Source organism: Clarias gariepinus, chromosome 22 (assembly GCF_024256425.1).
Source record: "Clarias gariepinus isolate MV-2021 ecotype Netherlands chromosome 22, CGAR_prim_01v2, whole genome shotgun sequence".
Classification (NCBI taxonomy): domain Eukaryota; kingdom Metazoa; phylum Chordata; class Actinopteri; order Siluriformes; family Clariidae; genus Clarias; species Clarias gariepinus.
Window position 1 is genome coordinate 24,596,436 of NC_071121.1, and position 23,612 is coordinate 24,620,047.

General features: G+C 39.8%; 2 protein-coding genes across 6 annotated transcripts in view; both read left to right on the forward strand.

The window, feature by feature from the left end:
- Positions 1 to 3,522: 3,522 nt before the first annotated feature.
- Positions 3,523 to 5,507, forward strand: LOC128510016 (histone H2B 5-like). The gene is made up of 2 exons (XM_053481952.1): positions 3,523 to 3,691; positions 5,265 to 5,507. Exons 1-2 carry the CDS (start codon positions 3,581 to 3,583, stop codon positions 5,454 to 5,456), a joined length of 303 nt encoding a protein of 100 aa, XP_053337927.1. The 5' UTR covers positions 3,523 to 3,580; the 3' UTR covers positions 5,457 to 5,507.
- Positions 5,508 to 10,218: 4,711 nt separating this feature from the next.
- The window catches only part of LOC128510227 (AP-1 complex subunit sigma-2), a 50,589-nt gene continuing 37,195 nt past the window's right edge, over positions 10,219 to 23,612 (forward strand). For all 5 annotated transcript variants that reach the window (XM_053482351.1, XM_053482352.1, XM_053482353.1 and 2 more), the window contains exons 1-2: positions 10,219 to 10,364; positions 14,002 to 14,180. In XM_053482351.1, coding sequence (XP_053338326.1) covers positions 14,002 to 14,180 — 179 coding nt within the window. In that variant the 5' untranslated portion in view covers positions 10,219 to 10,364. The remainder of the gene's footprint in view (positions 10,365 to 14,001; positions 14,181 to 23,612) is intronic.

Below are 23,612 nucleotides of genomic sequence, written 5' to 3' on the forward strand. Positions count from 1 at the left end.
CTTTTGTATATCGTATTTGTGATATATGCAGTAAATATTTATATATTCCAGGTACTGCAACTTAACAGTGGAACTCTTTCTCGGTCGGACGTGTGTATCCTGGGACGAAAACAGAAGGGTTTCACGGTAGATACTGGACACACGAGATTTAATACTAATGTGTGACTATTTGTTTGGTTATACAGTATTTAGATCAGCACTTCAGAACGATCGAAATTAGCAAACAAGCGTTCGGTCTAATAGGGAACACGGTAGCATAGATCGTTAATGTTTCATCTTCAGCAACGAGTATTCCTTTCTTTTCTTTTTTTAAATGGGTAAATGCCGTTACTAGGGAGATGTTCGGTTCTCAAACTGTTTTCTTGTTTACACCTGTTATGGACAGTAATCTCTCAATAAACCTTGTGGACTCTATTTTGATTTCACTAAAAGGAAATTGTGTATTTCTTTTTCTCTCCATCTCCCAGCATGGGTAATTACATACAATATTCTCTCTCTTTCTCTTTCTGTCTCTCTTTCTGTCTCTCTTGCTCTATCAATCACTAACATTGTCATTGCAAATAATGAATATTAAAGCTTGGTGACATTCATTGTGATGTAGCATGTGAGGTGTGCAGCGCAACCAATTTAATGATCCTGATGGGATACGTGTTCGAACTAATGAGGCAAGTATTCGCAAATGAATTCTGATTTTCACTCACGCCTCTGGCACCCACGCTGTCAATTTAACTAGTAATGTAACGTTTGCCTTTCTTTCACAATAATTTAAGGTGTTATCTCTATAGTAGGAAATAGATAACATAGAGCAGGTCAAAAATCGCCCTGTTGGTGTAGTGGTTACACTGTGGCCCAGCACCTCCAGGGTCGAGGCTTCGATTCCCACCATCGGTCTTTGTGTGAAAAAAAATATTTTGAAAGAAAGGCCCTGAGACCCTGGACAGGATATCAAAATGTTTCTGTAAATCTTCCAGCTGGAATTTATGAAGCTCAGGTTTGTGGCAATGCATTTTCCTAGCCAATCAGAATGCAGAGACTGGAAACAGCTAAGAAAAAAACATCCCTTGTTTAACTGACACAAGTTCTTAACATTCTGATGCATTTCCCACCCATTTTGAGGCTTTTCGAATCTCCATTTCTGACTGTGTATGTTTAAAGCATTTTGTTCTTCAGTCTCATCCTCAATGTTTAATGATATAAAAGTTAAAAACACAACTAACAGCTGATGAAGGCTACGTTAGCCGTTACATTTACATTTAGGCATTTGGCAGACGCTCTTATCCAGAGCGACTTACAAAAAGTGCTTTAATGTTTACATCATTGAATACATACTTACACTGGGTTAACTAGGTTAATAACTAAGTGCCATTAGTCCAACACAACTGGGAAGAGGGTTTTTTTCTTTTCTTTTTTTCAGTGTCCTGAACAGACTCAAGTTCAGGACACTGTGAGGCATTTCCCACCCGTTTTGAGGCTTTTCCAACCTCCATTTCTGACAAACAATATAAACATATGCTTCAGTTCAGTAGCAACTCATAATAACCGATAGGTACTGTGCGTATATTTAAAGGATTTTGTTCAGGGTATGCCTAGAATGAATAACAAAAAAATAAATAAATAAATAAATAAATAAATAAATATATATATATATATATATATATATATATATATATATATATATATATATGTTTTTTAATACTGTAGTAACACTTAGAGCTTCAGGATTTGAGGTTGAGTCACGGACAGTCGGAACAGACTCACACTTAATGAATATTTAATATTGGAGTTTTAATATTTCTGCAAAATTAGATCATTGAAAAAGTGTTCTGATGTTAAAAAGCAATTTAACATTTCTGTTCTGTCTTTTATTTATTTATTATTTATTTATTTATTAATTATTTGTTCCAATAAAATGATGACTCCTGAGCAGAGCTGAGCCCCGAGCTGGAGTATGGTTCTTGACACCTTTTTCCCTTGAGGAATATTATAAACGTCACAAATAGTAAATGAATAAAGAAAAAAACAAGAATAAAGAAAAAAATTATAAAGTAAGGATTATTAAGGAAAAAAAACAGGCAAATTTTATGACAAATAAAAGGGATGTGTTTGGTATGTACACACACACACTAAAGAAGCAGAGAACTTTTCTTTTATTGCTTTAAAATGTAAAAATGATGCAGCATGAAAGCAGAAGACTTGGACATACAAATAACTGCTTTAGAGGGAAAAGCTCATGTTCTGTTCCTGATTAGAGAATATGAATTTAGTATAAAGACACTGAGCCAAAACCAGGTACAGTCAATTAAAAAGCACATGAAGTAAATTATTATTATTATTATTATTATTATTATTATTGCTATTTCTTTGTTATGAACATTTTTCTGACACTTAGGCTTGACCTGAGATCATCTTTTCATCTGTTAGTGCCCTCTGCTGCCTGTGAAGAGGAACTGCAGTTGCTGTAATGAAAATATGGACAAGCTTCTTTCCATAACCCCAATTACATATTCCCTGTTTTTTTGTTTTTTTTTGTTTTTTTTTGTTTTGTTTTAAGAGAAATGCCTGAGGAAATAGGTGGGGATCTGCTTCAGCTGGGGGTGGTGTCACGTACAGGCTAAAAAGAAATGAAAATGAAAAGACCAACATTTTCTCCCATTATGCTAACTAAATTTGCTTTGAATCTTTTCAACACAAAATCCAAAATGGCTGACCTGTTTGGCACAACAATTGGATATTGGAATTGTGAAAATTGTTTGTCTTAACAAAATACGTGCAGCTACCAAATTTAGTTTGTGTAGATGAAACTGGGTGTGTACTTTTCTGCAGCTCCAAACAGGTGGAATTGGTGGAACAACTTGAAATATTGGGCGCTACTGTACTTCCATGTGGATTAGAATTCGAGCATTCTAGCATGTCTACCTTTGGTTAGTAACAAGCGTGTTTATGGGCCACCTTTCCTAACTTTATTCCTAATCTTTAATTTTTCCAAACATATTTCAAGCTCATCCTCTATATTTAAAGCTTTCTCTATATTATACAAAGGGAGACCTTCTTGAGTTCCTAGGCCACACCTGGATCCAAGCTTTTTATTGTTTCTGATGTTTGCACCAATGTTTGTGAGTTTTCATGCATCAAATTCATCTTAAAATGCCTTAAAGAAAAAAAAAAGTTAAATAAACAGCTCTTTTCTGCTTGGACCCAAAAATCAAGAACATCTCAGCTGTAAGTCATGGTTGCAGTAAACCTTACTATAAACCTAAATGACATGGTTCTGGTCATGTGACCCAAGAGGGATTACACGTTACAAAAAAATCAGACAAAACCAAAACAAATTAACATGCAATAGCTTGCATTTCATTAAAACATATGAATAACCATTTTTACAAACCCCCCAAAAAAATGGATGTGTTTAAACGGATTAAATGGATTATTATGTAGAATCACAAGCTCCTCCCCAAACAATCAACACAGTGAGGATATGAAGCACCTGTGCAGAGACTTGAAAAGACAAAAGGGTGAGGTGGATTCTTTTTACGACAGAACTTTCCAGAAGAGTTGTGGTGAGAGATCTTTTGCAGCTTTTATGATGAAACCCAGGTACAGTGGAGCAAACTTGAAGAAGCAGAAGCGTGGGAGCAGAAAATCCCGGAAATCCACCCAGGCTTATTCCAACTACATTTACAAGCTTAAGAAGGTGTGTTGAGTTTAAAGCTGTCCCAAGTTGGTATAACATTCCTGTTATTGGGTTTCTTTTGACAGGATTGGTTATTATCCTGAATCTTCATTGTTGTAGATGATCCTGTTATGCTTCACTTGTGTGTTGTCAGATGTGCTGTAGTTGTGTTGTGGATGATTCATGAAATGTTCAGTTATATGGTTGTTTTCCCTTCAACTACCATGTGATTTGTTGAGAATTCTGATTGGTCACAGTGGGTTAAGTTTATTAATTTTTTTCTTTAAATTTTTTTTCTCTAATCAGCAGCTCTTGAACTTGTATATTAACAAATCACACAGGTGAGTGCTGTGAACACTCATTTTTATACCCTAGGAAAGTCTCCTAGACTCAACTGTAAGAAACGGCCTGTCCCGACACAAATTCCACTCCAGAGTATGTTCGATGCTTATTCCAAATGTCTCAATTCTTTTTAGAGACAAACCATCCAGATTGCAGCAAAATGTGAATCTTGCTTGTAAAGTCATGGTCCATCATCTGCAGCTGGGTAAGATAGTGGACCATTGAGAACCATCCTATGTTCAAAGCATGATGTGATTTTATCCATGTGGTCTCAGTAAATATTACTCAAATACTTAAGAATGGTGATCACATCTCTTAAAACTATCAAAAGATGTGATCAAAAGGTGTTCATTACAAATGGTAATAGTACACTTGGTTTAAAATGCACTCTATTTACAGGAGGAGTGGTAGGGCTTTTGTAGGAATAGTATTAAATGCTTTAGTCCAGGTTGGTGGGTATTTCTTTTGACTCGGAAGAATCTGAAGTGCTTCATATGCTGTTACTGTTGTGCTGCATTAAATGGTTTTTTTTTTTTTTTTTTTAAGGAAAGGTTGAAGATGCTGCTTGATTGCAGCTGCTCTAATGTAGAGGGACTGACTTGTTCATGGCCAGCACGGTGGCTAAGTGGTTAGCACTGTTGCCTTGCAGCTCCAGGGTGCAGGTTTGATTTCCGCCTTGCGTTTACTCGTGTAGAGTTTGCATTTTCTCCTTGTGCTAGGTGGGTTACCTCCCACAGTCCAAATGCATGCAGATTATGCTAATTGGCATTCCCCAATTGCTTCTAGCATGTGTACCCTGTGATTGGTTGCTACCCAGCCTTGTGCCCCAAGTCTCATGGGATAGGCTCCAGACCACCCTTGCCTCTTTATACAGGATAATGCAGTATTAATGATGAGTGACTTGTAAATGTTTTAGAGAGCATGAAATGTAAGTAAATGGATAAAGTGCAGCATGTAGGGTTTTCTACATTCCAAAAAGGACCTCAGTTTGGCGTGACCCAGGGAGGTGTATACTGACCACACATTTTGATTCATACACATTTAAATTCCATACAAACTTTAACTCTTTTGATTGTGTGAAGCTGCTTTGGGACAATGCCAATTGTTAAAAGCTCTATACAAATAAAATGAAATTGAACCACCTTTTTTTTAAACAGATTTTAAAATGAGCAATCTGATGATGATCTGATTTAAAAATTGTGTTAACATGGGTTTGATGCAAAATTGCACCTTTTTCTTTTCCCCCCTGCAGACGAGCCCCGCCGTGACCGACACCGCTGCAGTACCCGGATGGCTGCGCGCAGACCTGTGCACGCGCCTAGGTCCGGAAGCCGCGCGCCTCGCCAAACTCAACCGGCGCGGCACGATCACGCAGCGCGAGGTGTGCTCTGCTGTGCGCGCGCTGAGGAAGGTCACGCGGAGCACGACCGCGCATGCGCATTGACTTTTCTTTTTTTTTTTTTTTTTGCCTTTACCATCTTTTTAGTTTTTATGGGGTTTAAATAAAGACGTTTTAATATAAAGCGGCTGTTTTTATCCAGTTTCCTCATCACAGTATACATCCATGTTCAAAATGAATCCAGAATAAGCAACATGTATTTCAAGCTGATCCACTGCTGAAACTGGAACCGTTTTGATGTCCTCTGCTGTTATCATGGAGTAGGACACTTTCCAGTCATGGCACTAAAATGTGCACTGGGCCCCAGTTTGGGACATGTTTCTTTCCCTTCAACCCGATTCTGGTTACACTACATGCTTTAAGCCTTGCATAATTTCTTTTTCTAATGTAGGCTATAGTATAAAGGACATGGGGGTGGGATTGCATCACCTGTGCTTCTGGTTTGATGTAGGCAAATTGTGGTGGATGAAGGAATTTTGGTAACGAAGCACAGATAAGATCCTTTACAAGTCTCAAGCACTTCATTACCACGATGTCATGAGCCACAGGACGGTAATCATTCAGACTGACGGGGATGGAGTTCTTGGGCACAGGGGTGGTGGAGAAAGGTTCCTTTGCAATTTTGCATTCTCAATGTTTTAATCATATTACCCTGGTTTGGTGGCGATCAGAAATCTTCTAGGGATATATCAAATTCCATCTAAAATAACTGAATTCTGTTTAGAGCCCATGCCATGCATAGGGAAATTTGCTCAGCTTGATTAAATCTAAATGGGTCCCGGATTTCTTGTCTATGTGCAAGTGAGTTATGCAGCAAAATCTAATGTGACTGCCTTGTGCAATGCCTAGGGCCCAGCTGTCAGGCATCCTAATGGCAGCTACTGTAATTCTAACATGTGCTGATTTTCATGATCTTTTGAGCATTTTAAGACCCACAAAAAACCCTGGATTCTAGGAAAAAAAAATCCTCTGATCTTTACTGTCAGATCTAAGTGTATGACATCATAGTTCAGATGTCTTAGTGCCCTAATGAAAAGAACAAGGAGAGATGGACAAACACATGCATGTCTGTTTATTATTGGAAATGAGAGCATATTTAAGCTTTTGGCCAGGTATCACAAGGCCAAAATCAAATGTCCCAGTCATTAACAGTGTTGGAGGATGTTACTGTTTAAAGAAACTAATTACATTAAAAAAAAAACAGTCTTTAAAAAGTAGTTACATTACAGTGTTACTTTCTGATAAAAGTAACGAGTACTTTTTCATTGCAGAAAATGAAAACTCCTTTGTGATTCCTCATGCATGTTTTAGTCAAGACCTTTATAATTATTATACCATCATCACTCAGCGAAGTTTGGCCCATAATCTGTTAACAACTAATACCCCTATCTCACCTACGTGGTTTTGCGCGGTGGCCGTAAATACGGGTTATCATGATTCACCGCGAGTTTTTGGCGCTCTGATTAGGTTTCCATCTTTCAAACCGAGTAAAACCGCATAGGTGAGATAGGGGTATAACAGCAGGAATAACGGGGGACGGGTTATCGGGGGGCGGGGCTTGTGGGAGGACTTTCACACACACACTAATGGAATGACTGCTGTCTGGCTCATGGATTACATAAATTGTCTGAATAACGGTTTACATTTTTGAAACTATAATTAAATAACTGAGTACTTAAATGGTGGACCTAACGCGTTAGATTACTTGTTACATCAGAAAAATTAATCCAAGTACTCTAACTTACTTCGTAACGTGTTACACCCAACACTGGTCATTAACATGTCAGTCATAGAGAGATGTGGTCGCCACCTCGGATCATCTGATCTGCACAACAACTTGGCACAGTTTTTATACTGGAAATCCTTCAATTTTTATCCATGCTTGGGACCGGCACTGCAGGCACTGGCTAGGGTTTAGGGATTGGGTGGAAATTAAACCCAGGCCTTCCTCCTGGCAAGCCAGAAACCTACCATCGAGCCATTAATGACCAGAATTATCCACAACCATGCTCCAAAACCTTCCCAGAAGATTGAGGCTAATAACAGCTTAAAGGGGGAGATATATCTGCAACTGGATGCTGTCTGTATAGTGTATCGATGTTATGTCTTTATCAGCTTAATAATACATACTGCATGTAAAATGATGAGTTGCATGGTTTGCAGGAGTAATGAATAATGCAAGTTCCTTCCAGTTGCATTATAACATCTGTAAACAGTCACAACAAACGATGAGGGTTTTGTGTTACTGATCAGAAGGCCAGGATTTACACAGACCTGAGCATGTGTGTTTGTCCATGGTGCATAGCTTCAGCCGCTCATGTTCCCAGTTCCCAGTATTATTTCTGTTTTTACGGAAGTGGTCATGAATGGGGACAGAGTTTGAAAAAGTTAGCAAAATAATGCAGAGAGTGATTAAATAAGACCAAGTAACACAGTTGTGCTTTCCATTGTTATGAAATATTGCTGTTCTGAGTGTACTGGCAGTGTTCGTGTTCTGTTAGTGTTCTGGTAGTGTACATTACACGAGCAAATTGTCTCTTTTTGCAGGAGTCTGTAGCAACCTTTGTTTTGGCATATGTTTGAGAATCTGCGTGAATGATATGAACACTCTCTACAGCGAGGTGGTGCAAATTTCGAACATTTACATCATGCATACGGTGGTAAATCAACACGCCAATAGTGTAAATGTTAGGTTCTTTCAGGAGAAATAAACTTACAGATCACAACAAGGTAATATCGTTCATCTTTTCATTTCAGTACAAAACAATAATTAAAAAAAAATATTATAGAGAGTGGTATAAGGCCAAGATAATAATGGTTTTCCTCTTCATTTTTATGAATATTTATCTCATTTATTGTTTAAAGTCTTGTGTAGTCTTATTGTGTATTGTATAGTTTGAATCAATCTGTTTTTTATAGGGAAGCCTGGACAGGAAAGTTGGCTTTAAAGGACAGGGAAACTAAGAAGAGAAAATGTTGAAAAGATAGAGTGTGGAAGTGCTGGATAAAGTAGACAAAGAGTTTAAGACACAGAACAACTTAACTCGAGATCAGGGAAGCATTCATTTGACATTTTTGAGGGAGGCGAGACTGTACATTTGATTATAAGAGGCCAGTCTGATGAGGGAGAACGAAACCTACAAATGTAACTTACTGGATTCCAACCACTGTAAAAAAAAAAAAAGGAAAAAAAATAAGGTCATGGGTTCAAGCCCCAACACACCCCAGCTGCGACAGTTGATTGCCACTGCCTCCAGGGGGCGGTGTATCTAGGCTGGCCCTGCTCTCTGACCCAACCTTCCTAACTGGGAAATGCAGGGAAAAAATATATTTCACTGTGCTGTATGGTATATGAGTGATTGAATCTTAATCTTCTGATCATTAAAAGCCCCCTTATTGACTGTTACAAAGAGCTGACACTGAAGACTCTTTCCATAACATCTCCTTAAACAAAGCTTTACCATACCAACAATTATGTGTTAAATCTATATACTGTATATAAAACAGAAATTTTGTTTGGTTGGTTGGTTGTTCCATCGCAGGCTTCCTCACTGAAGGAAATAATAGGAGGTGTTATCAGTTATTTAAGTGAAAAAGCAGAAAAAGGCAGAAGTACTGTAAGGGCTGACAAAACATCGAAGTAGCATGAGGAGCGTCAGCGAGCTGACCGCAGGTAACCTCTGGTATTATATGTTCTTTTAGACATACACACCTTTTGCAGTAATGTTTAAAGCAGCATGGTGTGTGATTACTTTGAATAGTTTAGCACTGTCACCTCGCACCTCCAGGGTCCGGATTCGATTCCCGGCCAGGTTTGATTCCCGTCTCTGTGTGCATGCGTGGGGTTTGCGTGTTCTCCCTGTGCTTGCTGGGTTTCCTCCGGGTACTGTTTCCTCTCACAGTCCAAAGACATGTAGCTAATACTCTGTAGGTGTTCCCCAATTGCCCATATTGTATGAATGAGTGTGTGAGTGTGAGTGTGTGTGCGCCCTGTAATGGACTGAAACCCTTGGGGCCTGGTAGTAAGTTTCCTGGGATAGGCTCCAGGTCCCCCGCCCTGCGACCCTGTATACAGGATTAAACAATATAGACGATAAGATGAGTTTCCAAAAGGAAACACTACCTTTGTTTATTTATTTGTTTATTTATTTTAAATCCTCAATTTCCTTTGCCTTAGAGCTGCTATTTATTTCATTTGTTTAGCCCCACTTTTATTTCTTGACCTGTGGGAAAGCAACACCCGTCATGAAACCTTGTGAGAAATAAGTCCACTAGATGGCGCAATTGTGATGTCTGTATAATTAGGTTGTAATTGATTCGTGATTTGGTTTTTAGTTTAGTAAAGTCACTTATCCATGGTTTTACATGACACACACAACTGGGATGGAGCTGGTGTTTTCAGAACACGTGACTCTCTCTCTCTCGATTTCTTTCTCACTTTGTTTACAGAAAACAAAGATTAAAGATTAATCTATTGACCTTTATCGTAAAAGTGCTTTATAATTTGTTGATTGATAATTGATTTCTCCCGCCGCCGGTTTGTAACACAGAGCTCGAGACGCTGCTGCATCCAGACAACCATCATTTAAAGACAGAGAGGGGGCGGAGACACGAGAGTTATAACCGACGCACAGAGCAGCCAGTCAGATGTTTGAGTTTCGAAGGTGGGCGGGGATAACGGATTTTTCTCAGCGAATGGGGAGGCTCGGAACGAATCCTGGAACCAATGAGAAATTAGAGGTCACCTGACAGTTTTGTGTATCTGTCAGATAGAAAACTGAGAAGAGAAACGAAGAGAAGGCAAACACACACACACACACACGGACGCTCACTCACACACGTACACACACATATTTATAAACACACAGAAGACTGATAAACAAAACTCTGCCCTCCAACCAGGGCATGCTGGACATTATTCTGGAAGAAATTTGATTTATTTAATCTGAAAAGGTATGTCGTGTCTCCTTTGATATTTGCTTTGAGATTAAAACAAGCCTAAGGTGTGTGCGCGTGTGTGTGCGCGTGTGTGTTTGGAAACTGATACATTGTTGCTTGTCAAAAGTAACTGAGATGGATGCTAGAAAAATAAAGACTGACCTGCTAAAGACTTAATATCCCAATATTTTAAATTTAATATAATAATAATAAATGATGTTGCCTTGTTTATCAGTGTTACATATTACCATGTGTCACATTTTATATAGAGTAAAATGGGTAAGTATTAGAATAACACCATGTGCAGGGTGTATTTATTTTTACTTCTCGGCTAATCCAGACCCTTTGGGTTTAATCCCTTAACTGGATTAAAAAAAAAAACATTATCTCATTACAGGAAGCTGGAATATCAAGGCGCCTGCATTCACCACCCACTATCTTACTGAGCTTATTGCTTATATGTGTCGAAAATATCTTCTACAGCTATATGAGCTATTTGGGGGACATTCAGATCAAAACCGGGACTTTTGATAACACAGTTATGAGAGTAAAAACTCCTGTTATTTATTTATATAATCCCCTGCTACACTAATGAGCTTACCCAGTATTTCACTAGCGCTCAAGGTAGAAGCCTGCTTCACAGCCGAAACGCCGGCCCCCTAGGAACTCCTGTGGAAATGTTTTAAACTGTGAGCAGCAGGGATAGCTCAGTGGTTAAGCCGTTGGCCTTTTGTTTGGAAGGTCCCAGGGTCAAACCCCACCTCCCAGGGCCCTTGAGTCCTCAATTGCTGAGATAAAAATGTAAGTTGCTCTGGATAAGTGTGTCTGTCAAATGCTTTAAATGTAAAGCATGAGTTTCTACCATATTTTAAGGCTTGAGCATCGAAACAACCAGCGAGCTAAGCATTAGATCAGAGAGCAAATAGTTGAGTTAAGAATGACACCAAGATAGAATGCACATTTAAACGAACCTAGTCGTCATCAGAAATGTACTTCCAACAGTGATCCTGGAAGAAGGGACAAAATCTGCTTCATAGGAACGGGACTAGGTTTTCTGGGGACTGATTTGCAGTTTTTCACAGTAGCCACGTTTTTTCCCTTTCTCACACATTTTTGCTTTGTTTTTTCCTACTGCTTAGATACAGTTCATGCTGCTGTTCATCTTATTGAGCGTATTGCTTATCGCATGTGTCAAAAATAACTACTACAGCTATGATGGCCATTCAGGTCAAAACTAGGACTTTTGATAACAGAACACAGTTGTGAGAGTATAATAACTTCCCATTTTCTCTACATAATCCCGTTCTACACTAATTTACTTATCAACAACAAGTGTTTCACTTGTGCTCAAGGTAGAAGTCGTGATCGTGCTGCCAGCCTGTTTTACGTCTGAAATACCGGCCTCCCAGGAACTCCTGTAGCGAGGTCAGGACTGTACTGGGAATGTAGCGATAACTGTACTACAGGCTCCGAGCCAACTCACTCTGGATCGTCATGCACAGACGTACGGCCTTTCGTTTTCACCGTTCAAATGTTTTACTGCGGTTAAGAGTCTGATCACTGTACTGTCCTTGAGGTCTTCTGAAAATGTTCTGGAACAGCTTTAAGAGAAATTTTGTCACAACTTGGCAAAAACATTATACAATATTTATTATTTACCATCACAAATTATTTTTCCTTTAAGGACATCCAGAGAATATTACTAAAAAGGTGGAAAAATATAGTTTTTTAAAATCTGGTTAACAAGACTTTTCGCATGCACAAGTATGCAGAAAAACATATCATAATCATATGACGTCATATATTACTATATTGTAATATTGCTATGTTATTACATCACCCAGACTAGGTTTTAAGGCAGGGTATTAAATCGAAGTTTCTCTAAGAAGCTCAAAGTATTGACCCCGAGTTTACAGGTGGTGAAAAAATCAAAGGAAACATTATTACAAATTCATTGCGCAAGTCTCTTCAGACGTCCTTGTGAAAGCAAAAGAGGGGAAACAAAAGAAATCTTTTATCTGTTTCCGTTTTTCTTTTTTTTTTTTTTTTGGTCCCTCTTATGCTGTTAGTATTTATCAGGTTGTCACTATAAGCACCAAAAAAACCAACAACCTTAAACTAATATAGCAGTGTATGGCCAAAAATAGATTTTGTATAAATAAAATTGTGTTTTTCTGTGTGTTAGACATACGTATGCATGTGTACGATATACGATGTATGAACGGCAGTAACAGCAACGAGGCCACGATGTAACGAGATTACAGCAGTAACGGATTACACAGCCGAAGGGTTTTCAGCGCACTCGCATCTCCTGTGGCGAGAAACCCAGGTTGCTGGGGTGTGATTTAATTAAGGTCCACGAAATAAATGCTATAGTCATGAAACCCAGTGGAGTTAGGAATTCGATTAGGTTAAAATTCTTTTTAATCTGGATTTTAAAAATCTCTCTGGTATACTGGTGTATAAAATATACCATCTATAGCACTATTTAAAAGTCTTTACAAAATGTTTAAATACATAAAAACAATAGATAATAAACACAATAAAAATATATATAACAAATATATAATGTTTTATGACTTTATTATCGAGACAGTACAAAAATGTTTATAATATTCCACCACATATTTCAAAGTTACAGAAAAATATTCGTATGCCAGAAAAGAAAGCAACACACACCACTTTGTAGACGAAAAACAAAATGGAAGCTGCTGGGTTTTGCACGCCAGAGAGAAGCAGGTGCAACAGTTCAATTCCTCAGAAGAACTGTGTGAGGTTCTGCAGGATGCTCAGTAAAACTTAGTAGCTAATTTCCTTATAAAACTGCACAAATTATACCTGAGACTAAACGGTCCTCAAAACGTTGTCATACTGGCTTTGTTTAATAAATTTTTGATTACTGGGATTACTGGGAAGTTGTTGATTTTTTTTTTTTATAAACCATCTTTGATCTGCGGAATTTATTTGTATTTGCCTGAGCCTTTGCACGGTACATTTATATTTTCCACTAATCATCAAACTGACACAGTAACAACACTACTTTTAAGCATTAACGACATCACGTACTACAAAAGACATTGGGAGTAAAGATAGGAAAGTCAAGAGTCCTAACCTGTCAGCGAGGAGTGTTTGCTTTGGCTTGCATATACATCGAGTGCCATGCAGTTTGGCTTGTTGGTTATATCAATATTTATATAGTCGATTACCTGACAAGCAGAGCGCCAAGCTGAATACGTGTACAATCCTACCTTCTCTCCCGACTCCTATCATTTGATGATTTTTGTGTCATGATGATAATAATCCACGTGGCTCAATAGAACAGAAAGAAAGTTTAAGCTATAAGTGGCAGGGGAAGCTCAGATGTTAAGGAGTTGTGAAGATCAGAAGGTCACAGGTTCAAACCACACCACACTTGAGTGAGACCCTTCAATTGCTCAGATGTATAAAGAGATAAAAATGTACCGTAAGTTGCTCTGGATTAGTGTGTCTGCCAAATGCCGTAAAATGTAGGACATAAGTTACTGCCATATTTTAAAGCTCGATGATTGAAACAACCAGCGAGGTAAACATCAGATCAGATCAGATTTTTCACCATAGCCATGTTTTTGTTTGCTCACACACCTTTGCTTTGTTTTCTTTTCCTACCGCTCAGATGCAGTTCATGCTGCTGTTCAGCAGGCAAGGCAAGCTACGCCTGCAGAAATGGTATGTTCCTCTGTCTGACAAGGAGAAAAAGAAGATCACACGGGAGCTGGTGCAGACCGTCCTGGCACGGAAGCCCAAGATGTGCAGCTTCCTGGAGTGGAGAGACCTCAAGATTGTTTACAAAAGGTCAGTGGAGATGTTTCGGGTCCAGGCAGGGCGGCCTTCAGAGGGATGTCTAAAACTAGTGCTTAGTGTTTCTAGTAGATGGGTGCTACCAGGACAAAGCAGGTAATGATGTTCAAGGGATTGGTTGAAACAATTTTGTTCAATTTTGTTTCTGTTCTTGTTTGGTAAGCTCACGAACTAGCCCTAGTAGCTTTACAGCACACTTTACTCATTCTTTTTTCTTGGCTTTCGATCACCTGACTCCACCCAGTCATCTCTCTGACCCCGCCCCTTCAACACTCTTGGACCTCCACCCATCCTGCTTGCTGGATCTGTTCACTGACTCCGCCCACATCTCTCAGGAGCGGTCCGTCCGAACGCAACACCCTCCACACATCGCAATACTGAGATCACTATTATTTACAAACAATTGCAAAAGTTTACACCCCCTACCTTAAAAGTGGTGCGATTAACAAAACAGATTAATACGTTTTAAAGTAGTGATTTAAAGGTCTCTTATTTTATTAATTTCTTCACAAGTAACGCAGGTCTCTGGAATGCCCTAGATGCAATATACCCCTCAGATAATGAATTTTATATTTCATTTCTATGTATGCAAATGACCTACCTCCAGAGCCACGCCCCTCAGAGAACAGCAAAGCTGAGCAACAAGACGAGGGAGGAGATTGTGATGTGAGATCACAAAAGATCAAACAATAAATCAGCTTGATTAAACCCTGTACAAAAAATTGATTTTTTTTTTTTTTTTTTTTTTAAACAGGATAATTTGTTATTTTTCTGTTTTTGTTTGTTTACACACACACAGTAGAGATCTGGCTGCATGTCTAAAATTATTAAAAAGGTAATTTTGCATAACGGGTCTCCTTTAATTATCATTTCAGTTTTTGAAAAAACATTTTCTTTGCTATTTGATTTATACAACATGATATTCTGTTTCATATCTTTTTTATATTACGTATTTTAGTTTTAGGTTTAGCTGAAGATGTTTTTCCGCATTCCCTTGAGTATTAATTTTTCTCCACTTTAAGCTGCTTATGCGTTAAATAAGACTTAAGTGCGTGTTGACTGTTGTAACTCATTAGACACCGTAATGAGGCGCATTCAAAGAAATTAACTAAGGCATGCCAGCGGAGATGCCAACATTTCAGCTTGTTTAATAACTATACATATTTGCACATTTAGCCTACGGCTCACTTGCTGCGATATTTAGGTTAGTTGTTGTAACGGACACCAAATTTGTGCAAGTGATGAATTGTACAGACCCTTTTTTCTCTTATATATCTGTTTTTGCATTTGTGGCCATTTGAAACATTCTTTCTTTTGGGTCTGAGCACGCCTCGGGCAAACATTCAGTCGGTTTAAGGATGACATTGAGCCATGCCCTCAGCTCATATTCGGGAAAGTCCACACACACACGCACCACACACTCCCCTCTGATTACACACGACCTCGTCAGGCGCTCCGGCGGAGTCGTGCATCGAGCTCTTCTCATCGAGCTGGTTCATGTCGTGGGGTGAGAAAGCCAGCTTTCAAGTTTTCCCAGCTGTTTAATTCACGTTCGTCACACGGCGCCGCTCTCCCTGAGAGTCGTTGTGACGCTGAATTGCTAATCTGTCCCCTATAGGCTGCCTCGTTAACACGCAGATCGGAAAACGCAGGTTTAGGAAAGGGATGAGAGGAGTCGCTCATCTGATCGAAGCTGTGTCATGGGAGCAAATTAGAATATTTAATGTTGCCCAGTTGCCATGGTAGCTGATGGGGTTGGTTGAGCGAAAAACCACAGTGACCTTAGAAAACACAGACAGACAGACAGACAGACAGACAAGATTAGCACGAGAATGACAGAAGAGTCACCAACTGACAGACCGTGGTGAGGTTTCCTGTGAGTGAGTGATGATTAAAGATATTTGTTTTTTTACATTGTATTTGATGTGTAATTAATAGGATGATCAAACAAAAAAAGAATATATTTGCAGTTCCATTGTTATTTACTTTGTAGAACCGGCTCTGGCTGCAGGACTTTGAGGATGCTGGTATTTTTTGCCCGTTCTTTTTGTGGAAATTTGCTCAGACTTTGGGAGATCTTTAACCCGCTTGAAGCCTGACCTTTGACCTTTTCACGAAATTGTATGCATGGAGGCGTTGTCGTGTTAAAAATTCGACCTCCACTCCAGTCTCATGTCTCTTTCTGACCAGAACAGGTTTTTCTTCTAACATCTCACCATCAACACCGACCAGTTCCCTTGTGTGAAATCCTCCTCACAACGTGACGCCGTTTCCATGTTCCACCTTCAGTACGCTTTTCTCAGGGTGATGATTAGCAGAGCTGGGTTCCCATGCTAGCTGACGCCCTCGACGGCACACAAAGCCACCTGGATGTTTCTTTGTATTTGTAAGTGTTTGTAGATCTCTACTCCGGTTTACATGAGAGCAAAATTCAGTTCCTAATCCCCTTCGCGCGTCGACTCTTCTGCCCTGTTCGGCATTTCTGTAAATATCCCATTATTAGATTCATATCAGCACTTCAATTAATGGCCCGACCCCGAGGCTGCGCGGAGGTGAAGGCCATCCCGGACGCAGGTTTAAATTCATCCGTGACTGATGATGTTGTTAGTATGCGAGTACGCACCATTGGTCTATTATAATCTATTCTGCAACACGTTCGATTCTCTCTTTTGTTCGTCTCTCCCGGGCGTGTGCTGAAATGCTAATCTGCAGGATGAGAAGATCAGATAAATATTTCAAGGATTTTCGCTTTTTTTCCCTCTCTCTCTCTCTCTCTCTCTCTCTGCAGGAGGGATTTAATCTTTACTGCAAGCATAAGAAACTAAAGTGAGATTGAAGGTCACCTTAAAAAGAAAGTAAAACAGAGTTTCTTTACACACGCATCTGTATTGTGAATTGTAAGTGAATTGGTGTTCCTGCAGTCTGACTCCTAGACCTGCTAATCTGGATGAAAAAACTAATATCCACCGACCTAAAAGTGACAGTTTGGTGGAACTGCACAGTATTTCTTTCCTCCTATTCCAAATGTAATGAATCAGCCATGACAATCCAGTGACTTTCGAACTTATTGCAAAACTTAAAGAAACACATATTCGAGGGTATAAATGATTCTCACTTTGGTTATATTTAAACTTCTGTTGACCGCACTGTCTTATCAGCGTTTTCAGTTTCAGGCTGCTGTCTCCCTGGTCACTGCTGTGCAGGTGTGAACGTGTTACATTAGTTTATTTATAACTGCGATGAGAGCAAAAATGGACACCCCAGCATGCAGCGATTTAGGTGTTTTTTTTGTATGTGTGGTCTGTGGATGTACCTGGTGCCATTATTTATCGAAGCCTTTGTGCGCATTATGGATAATGCGTTTTTGTCAGAATGAAGTGTGTATGAATGGATAGAGAAGTTTGCACAAATGTTAGGTATGGAAAAGGAGTCAGACACTCGTCCACGTCTATGGAAGATGGCACTTTGCACCGCGCTGACGATACTCCGCAAATACTTTGGTTGTGTTAAAGCGTCCTCCCTACAGTATAGTCCTGATCTCACTCTTGATCTTTTACCTGTTTGGTTCCCTAAGAGGACGAAGAATCACTGCTTGTTCACGCACTGTTGGGGGCGGCGTAACACACTCGGAGGACAGCGCTATCCGCTTTTTTCCTCTTGCATGAGCTCACAGACGCCCCTGATGGGCTGTAGAGTTGGAGCACTAAATACCTCTCATCTCTTTCCTCCAATCAGCTTTCACTAGGCCTCCGACTGCGAGAGGTTGCAGTATCACCCGGGAATCGAACTCGCGATCTCCGGATGATAGGGCGAGCACTTTATTACTGCGCGACTCGGAGGCCATAAAACATTTTTAATGAGGGAATACGAAAGCTTGATGACAAATGGACAAAGTGTATTTAAAATAAAGGTGATTATATCAAAAACGTATGTACTTTTTATGTATTATGTATCATTTTGTCTTTTCTAAAAGTTAATTAAAATAAATTCTACAGCATGCAGATCATTTTTGACTCAAATTAGTTTTGTGCGAACCGACAGTTTCATTGTGTTTAGGTGTGGATTCTGTAGAAAACTGTTCAGATGGATGATGCAGATACTCGTCATCCTCTAGGAACAGTTTGATGTCATTCCTTGTGAACATCCGACTGAAAGCACGAAGGTGGCATTGTGTGTTGGAAACGATCAGGATGCTTTAAATATGGATTTCCGTCACACGTTTTTTTTTCACACCTATTAGTGTGAACCAAAAGGCAGAACTGTGTTTGGTTTGTGAGTTGTACAGAAGACTGTAAATATCCTAAGAAAAGAAAAAAATCTTTGCATCTTGCGCAGGAGTTCTGTGCACAATCCCTGACTTTGATTCTGAGATTTTATGGAAAGGAATTGGACTAGGAAAAAGATAGAGCTTCAGACATGCTTGTTTTACCAATCCTGAGTTATCTCACAGCTCCGTTTAGGGTTATTCTTTTGGTAGGAGATTGCATATAATGGTTTTCCCTGACAGGTGATAAGAACTAAACCTCCGGGCTGAAGACTGAAGAGAATGATTTACTCGCTGCATTGGGGAGCTCGGTACATGCGGTGTATCCAGGGCACAATGAGGCAGACAGGGGAGGAGAAAGAGACAGAAGTAACACACAAGGCTGTTACCTTGTGTGTGTGTGTGTGTGTGTGTGTGTGTGTGTGTGATGCACAAACAATACATTGAGAGACATGTACTGAAAGGCAACAAAACGGCCTTGGCCCAGCAATGGCATGCACAGGAATCTTGAGGGAAGCGCAAAAGAGGGGATTGGTGTTGTGAAAATATGTCCTGATTCTAAAATAGAAAAGAAGACTAACAAGACTTAGTAGAGGAGGAGAGCAAGAAAGAATACACAGCCAGCTAGAAAGAAGTGGGAGAAGGGAAAAAAAAAGAAAAGCTGAGAATCCCCTCCAGATCCTCAGTGTCCTCAGAGACTGCCTGCTCATCATTGTTCTCTTGTTAAAAGAGATTTCCTCTGCTGTGAAAATCCTCCATCACACACTGTAATGAGTCTTTTTCTGCTCTCCTGCTCCGTAACCAGACTTGCTCTGGGGAGAACTGCTCGTTCCTGTCCTCCATGATTAGGCTCTGCTGATCCCGTGGTCTCTGGCCTGGCCTGTTCTCCATTGAGTTCACGGTTGTTAAGCTGTCTCTAAGAGGCTAAGTAGTTAATGTTCTACCCAGTGACCAGAAGATTAGGAGTCTCAGAACTACCAGAAAGCTGCAGCAAGACCTGCTCAAGTCTTGTTTTTTCTTAAATTGACGCTTGTCTAGGACTAAATATTTGAATGCCTTCCAAAAACCTTTATGAACATCTCCAAATGTGGAAGTTTTAACCAAGGTTACCTTGCTATAAATTACTCTTACAAATTACAAGGTTGAAATCACTTGTCTTGTGTATATCAGTTGTCTTCAAACCATGCATTCCTGCTAGAACAGTCTTATTGTGTCTTAACAGCCTAGCAAGTAAAAGCTAAATGACACTTCATCAAGGTAAAGAGCCTCAGAGTCTGTGTCTGACCAGCTAGCACCTGTGTTCACAGAGATATTCAACCTCTCCTTGTCACAATCCGGTAATCCTGTAATCCCCACATGCTTTAAACAGTCCATTATCGTTCCTGTCTCAAAGAAACCTCATCCTGTATTCCTTAGTGACTGTTGTTGTGATAAAGTGCTTTGAAAGGCTGGTCAGAGACTTTATCATCTCTTTAATACCTGTTTCACCTGGACACTGGGACAGAGAATTATGGTAAAATCCTGTTTTTTGGCTTTTAATACTATAATTCTCTTCTCACTTACTATCAAGCTGGACGATCAAGCAGGGACTCAGCCCACCTTTGTGGCAGTGCATTTCCAACTTCCTGACAGGCAAACCACAGACACTAAGGTTGGCATGTCAGAGCCTCCCTCACCCTCAGCAGTGGAGCCCCTCAGGGTTGTATCCTGAGGCCCCTGCTCTATTCACGGTACACATATTATTGCATGACCACTACCAACTCCACAAATGTGATACGACTTGGCCATGGTGAGCCTGATCTCTGACAACAATGAGAAGGCCTACCTGGAGGAAATTAAAAACCTGAAGAACTGGTGCCAGAGGATCATCCTTCACCTCCATATCAGCAAGACAAAGAAGTTGATAGTGGACTTCAATACAAAGCAGGAGAGAAACTAATTGACCCCAGTTGTCTAAGGGACCTGAGTAAAGAGCGTAGATAGCTTCTGGTACCTCGGTGTTCACGTCACGCAGGATCCTGGACCTGTCTCATGGTAAAGAATGCCTGCCATCATCTCTACCACCTGAAAACGCTTGAAGGACTTTAGACTCCCGTCCAAGGTGCTAAAGAGCTGCATCATCCACACTGAGCTCCCTGATCTGCACTTTGTGTAGAGAAAGCAGTGCTAGACCAAGGGCAGTAAGACAGTGAAGGACCTCAGCCACCCCATCATTGGACTGTTTTATCTGGAAAGCACTTGGGCTCCATGAAGGCCAACACAAAGTGAATGAAGAGGAGCTTCTTCCTGCAGGCTCTGAACACTGACAACACCCTGGACTAGTCTCATTTTCGCATGTTAACCCACCCTGTCAACACAACTACTTAAGCTGTTAATGCTCGCCCTGTTTGCACTGCTCTCTTCCTGTTGGATGTTTTATAGCACATGAACAATCATGGACGTGGTCTCTTTGCACTTTGTGTACTGACAGTCATAACTGCTGCTCCCACACTGACATCCTTATGTTATTTACTTCGTTCTTTATAACATTACTTCAAATCTGTACACATTTCTGCTTTATATTTTAGCTTGCACATATTTATTTAATTGACTTTTTGTATATTTTTTTTATTCTCATTTGTATTTCCACATTTTATTCAGCTTAAACTTAAACACATAAACATAAACTTCAGCTTTATTTTAGTGTAGATTCAGTTTAAATACTTTACATGTTATTTCAATGTTCTGATCACTGACAGTGGTGTAAGCATTTCACTGCATGCCGTATTATGTATGGCTGTGTATGTGACTAATAAAATTTGAATTTTAATTTGAATACAAGTGTGTTTGTTTCCACTATACCGCCATAGCTGGTTAATCAGTATGTCCTTAGGTTGACCTTATGGATTGCCTCTAATGGTTCTGAGGTTTAACAACAATTTTCTTAAAATGCTCATCAGGAGCTTTTTTTTTTTTTAGCCCAAAACTATGGCCTGATGTAAAACTCTACAGTAGATAAGTGCTGCGTATATAATGCTTCTGCAGGGGTCCATTGGGGATCAATTTACTTGCAACCTTAAATGTTACATTTACATTTATGGCATTTAGGAGACACCATTATTCAGAGAGACTTACATTTCCATTTCTCTAATTACACAGGACTGTGCAAAAGTCTTGGGCACACGCAAAGAACTGATGTAGAGAAAGGATGTCTAAAAAAATTATAATAATACAATACAATAGTAATTAATGAAACAAAGACAGTTTATAAGGAAATGAGCTGCTTAGTTTTAACGAACATCCTGCAGAACCAACCACAGTCTTTCTGAGGACTTCTGTCACATCTGCTTCCTTTTTATGCAGCAAAAACCCAAAGGCTTTTTTTTTCTTTTCTTTTTTTTTTTGTCAGAAAAGTGGTCTTTTATGTAATATGCTACTTTCTATTCTGGCCTATGGATATTTCTCTAAGATTACTTTTTTTGTCTGATATACTGAGAGTTGGACTTTCTTTTCTACTGAATTAATAATGAAGTTATAAAATAAATGTGTATAGCAAAGTTAAACATGGGTGCCTAAGACTTTTGCACAGTACTCTACATCTGAGCAATTGAGGAATAAGGGCGTTGCTCAAGAACCCAATATTGGCAGCTTGGTGGTGCTGGGAGTCTCGACCCATGACCTTCTGATCAGTAGTTAAACATCTTAACCCCTGAGCTATTCTTGCCTTACGTATGTTCTGCCCATGGCACACTGAAGACCTGGAGGACTCTTACTCACAATCTGTTCATACTGAAGCTCCTTCAACATGATTAGTACTGTTTGTCTCTTTTTATCATTTTTTAACTCCTGTATATTGTAATGATTTATAATCCTAATATCTGGTGTTAATATTTTGAGTCTGGTTTCCTCCTCGTGTCTTCTCAGGAAGGTCGGGTGTGTAGTTCTGGTCCCGTTCCGACACGGTGATTCAAACAGTGTGGCGTGTCAGATAAATGAGAAACAAAGACCCTGGAAGGTTCGGATGCACTGCCTTGCATGCTGTATTCTATTCTATTTTATTCTGCATTTGATTATCAAATGACAAGGCCGGAATCACAATCAGTGCCCAGCAGATGTGCACAGAGCTGCTGCTTCACCATCTGGCTGTGTGACGCACCGCTGTGCCACCTCTCCATTACTCTCCATGGAAATAAGGGGCAGTGATGCCAAAGAATCTCTTATATCCACATCAGACTGTGTTAGATTGAAAACCTGAAAGCGTACAATAGTTGAGCAGTGGAGGATGCAAGTGTAGCTTCCGTAGTCTGGGTTTCTTTTTTTTGAGTCATGCAAGGAATCTAGTCTGCCTTTGTTCAGCGCTGTCAGACCACTTCCTTAGTTTAAAAAAAAAAAAAACTGATTCCTTTAAAGACCGACACTATCACAGCTTGAACTGATTGAGTCAGTGCCACCTGAAGGAATGGGTGTTGGGGGAAAAAAATTGAATGTTTTTTTGCTCAGTCTCTATTAGAAGCTGGCGTATTGGCGTCATTTCCACACCCAGTAGAGAAAGAGCTGGAAACTCATATAAAAAATATATCATTTTTTCGTCTTGGATTTTAGAAAATGATCTAATAGGGCCAAGAAGTTCAAGCCATGATGTAATCAGTAGTGCCACCATCAGCAGTGACAATATGACAAAAATGCAGCTTGTTTTGTTAATGAGAAAGTGTAACCTCCTTACATTTATGGCCTTCTTATTATTTAAAATTTTACATTTGAGCAGGTAAGCGTTAGTGGCAACTTGGTGGTCCTGGGGTTTGACCCTGGGACCTTCCAATCATTGCTGGCACGGTGGCTTAGTGGTTTTGTCGTCTTGCACCTCCAGGTTTGGGGTTTAATTCCCGTGAAATTGCCATTCTCAGATTGCCCATAGCATGTCAATGACGATAAGGGCTCGAGCTGGCAACACGACCCCTTTAGTAACTGCCACAGAAACGACGTACATACTGTATCTCCAGGGTGGGGTGTTGGTTCTGGCCCTCAACCAGAGCAACTTGCAATTTTATTTCATCTCGTTTTACATTTGAGTGGTTAAGCGCTTTGCTCAGGGGTCCAACAGTGGCACTTTGGTGATGGTGGTGGGGTTTGAACCTGGGACTTTCCAATCAGTAGTCCAATGCCTCAAACATGGAGCTACTCCT

What these genes read in the sequence shown, in the direction of transcription:
- LOC128510016 (XM_053481952.1), top strand. Translation starts at nt 3,581, where the DNA reads ATGATGAAACCCAGGTACAGTGGAGCAAACTTGAAGAAGCAGAAGCGT. An exon ending in ACATTTACAAGCTTAAGAAG is followed by an intron (nt 3,692 to 5,264) that starts GTGTGTTGAGTT and finishes TCCCCCCTGCAG; the next exon opens with ACGAGCCCCGCCGTGACCGA.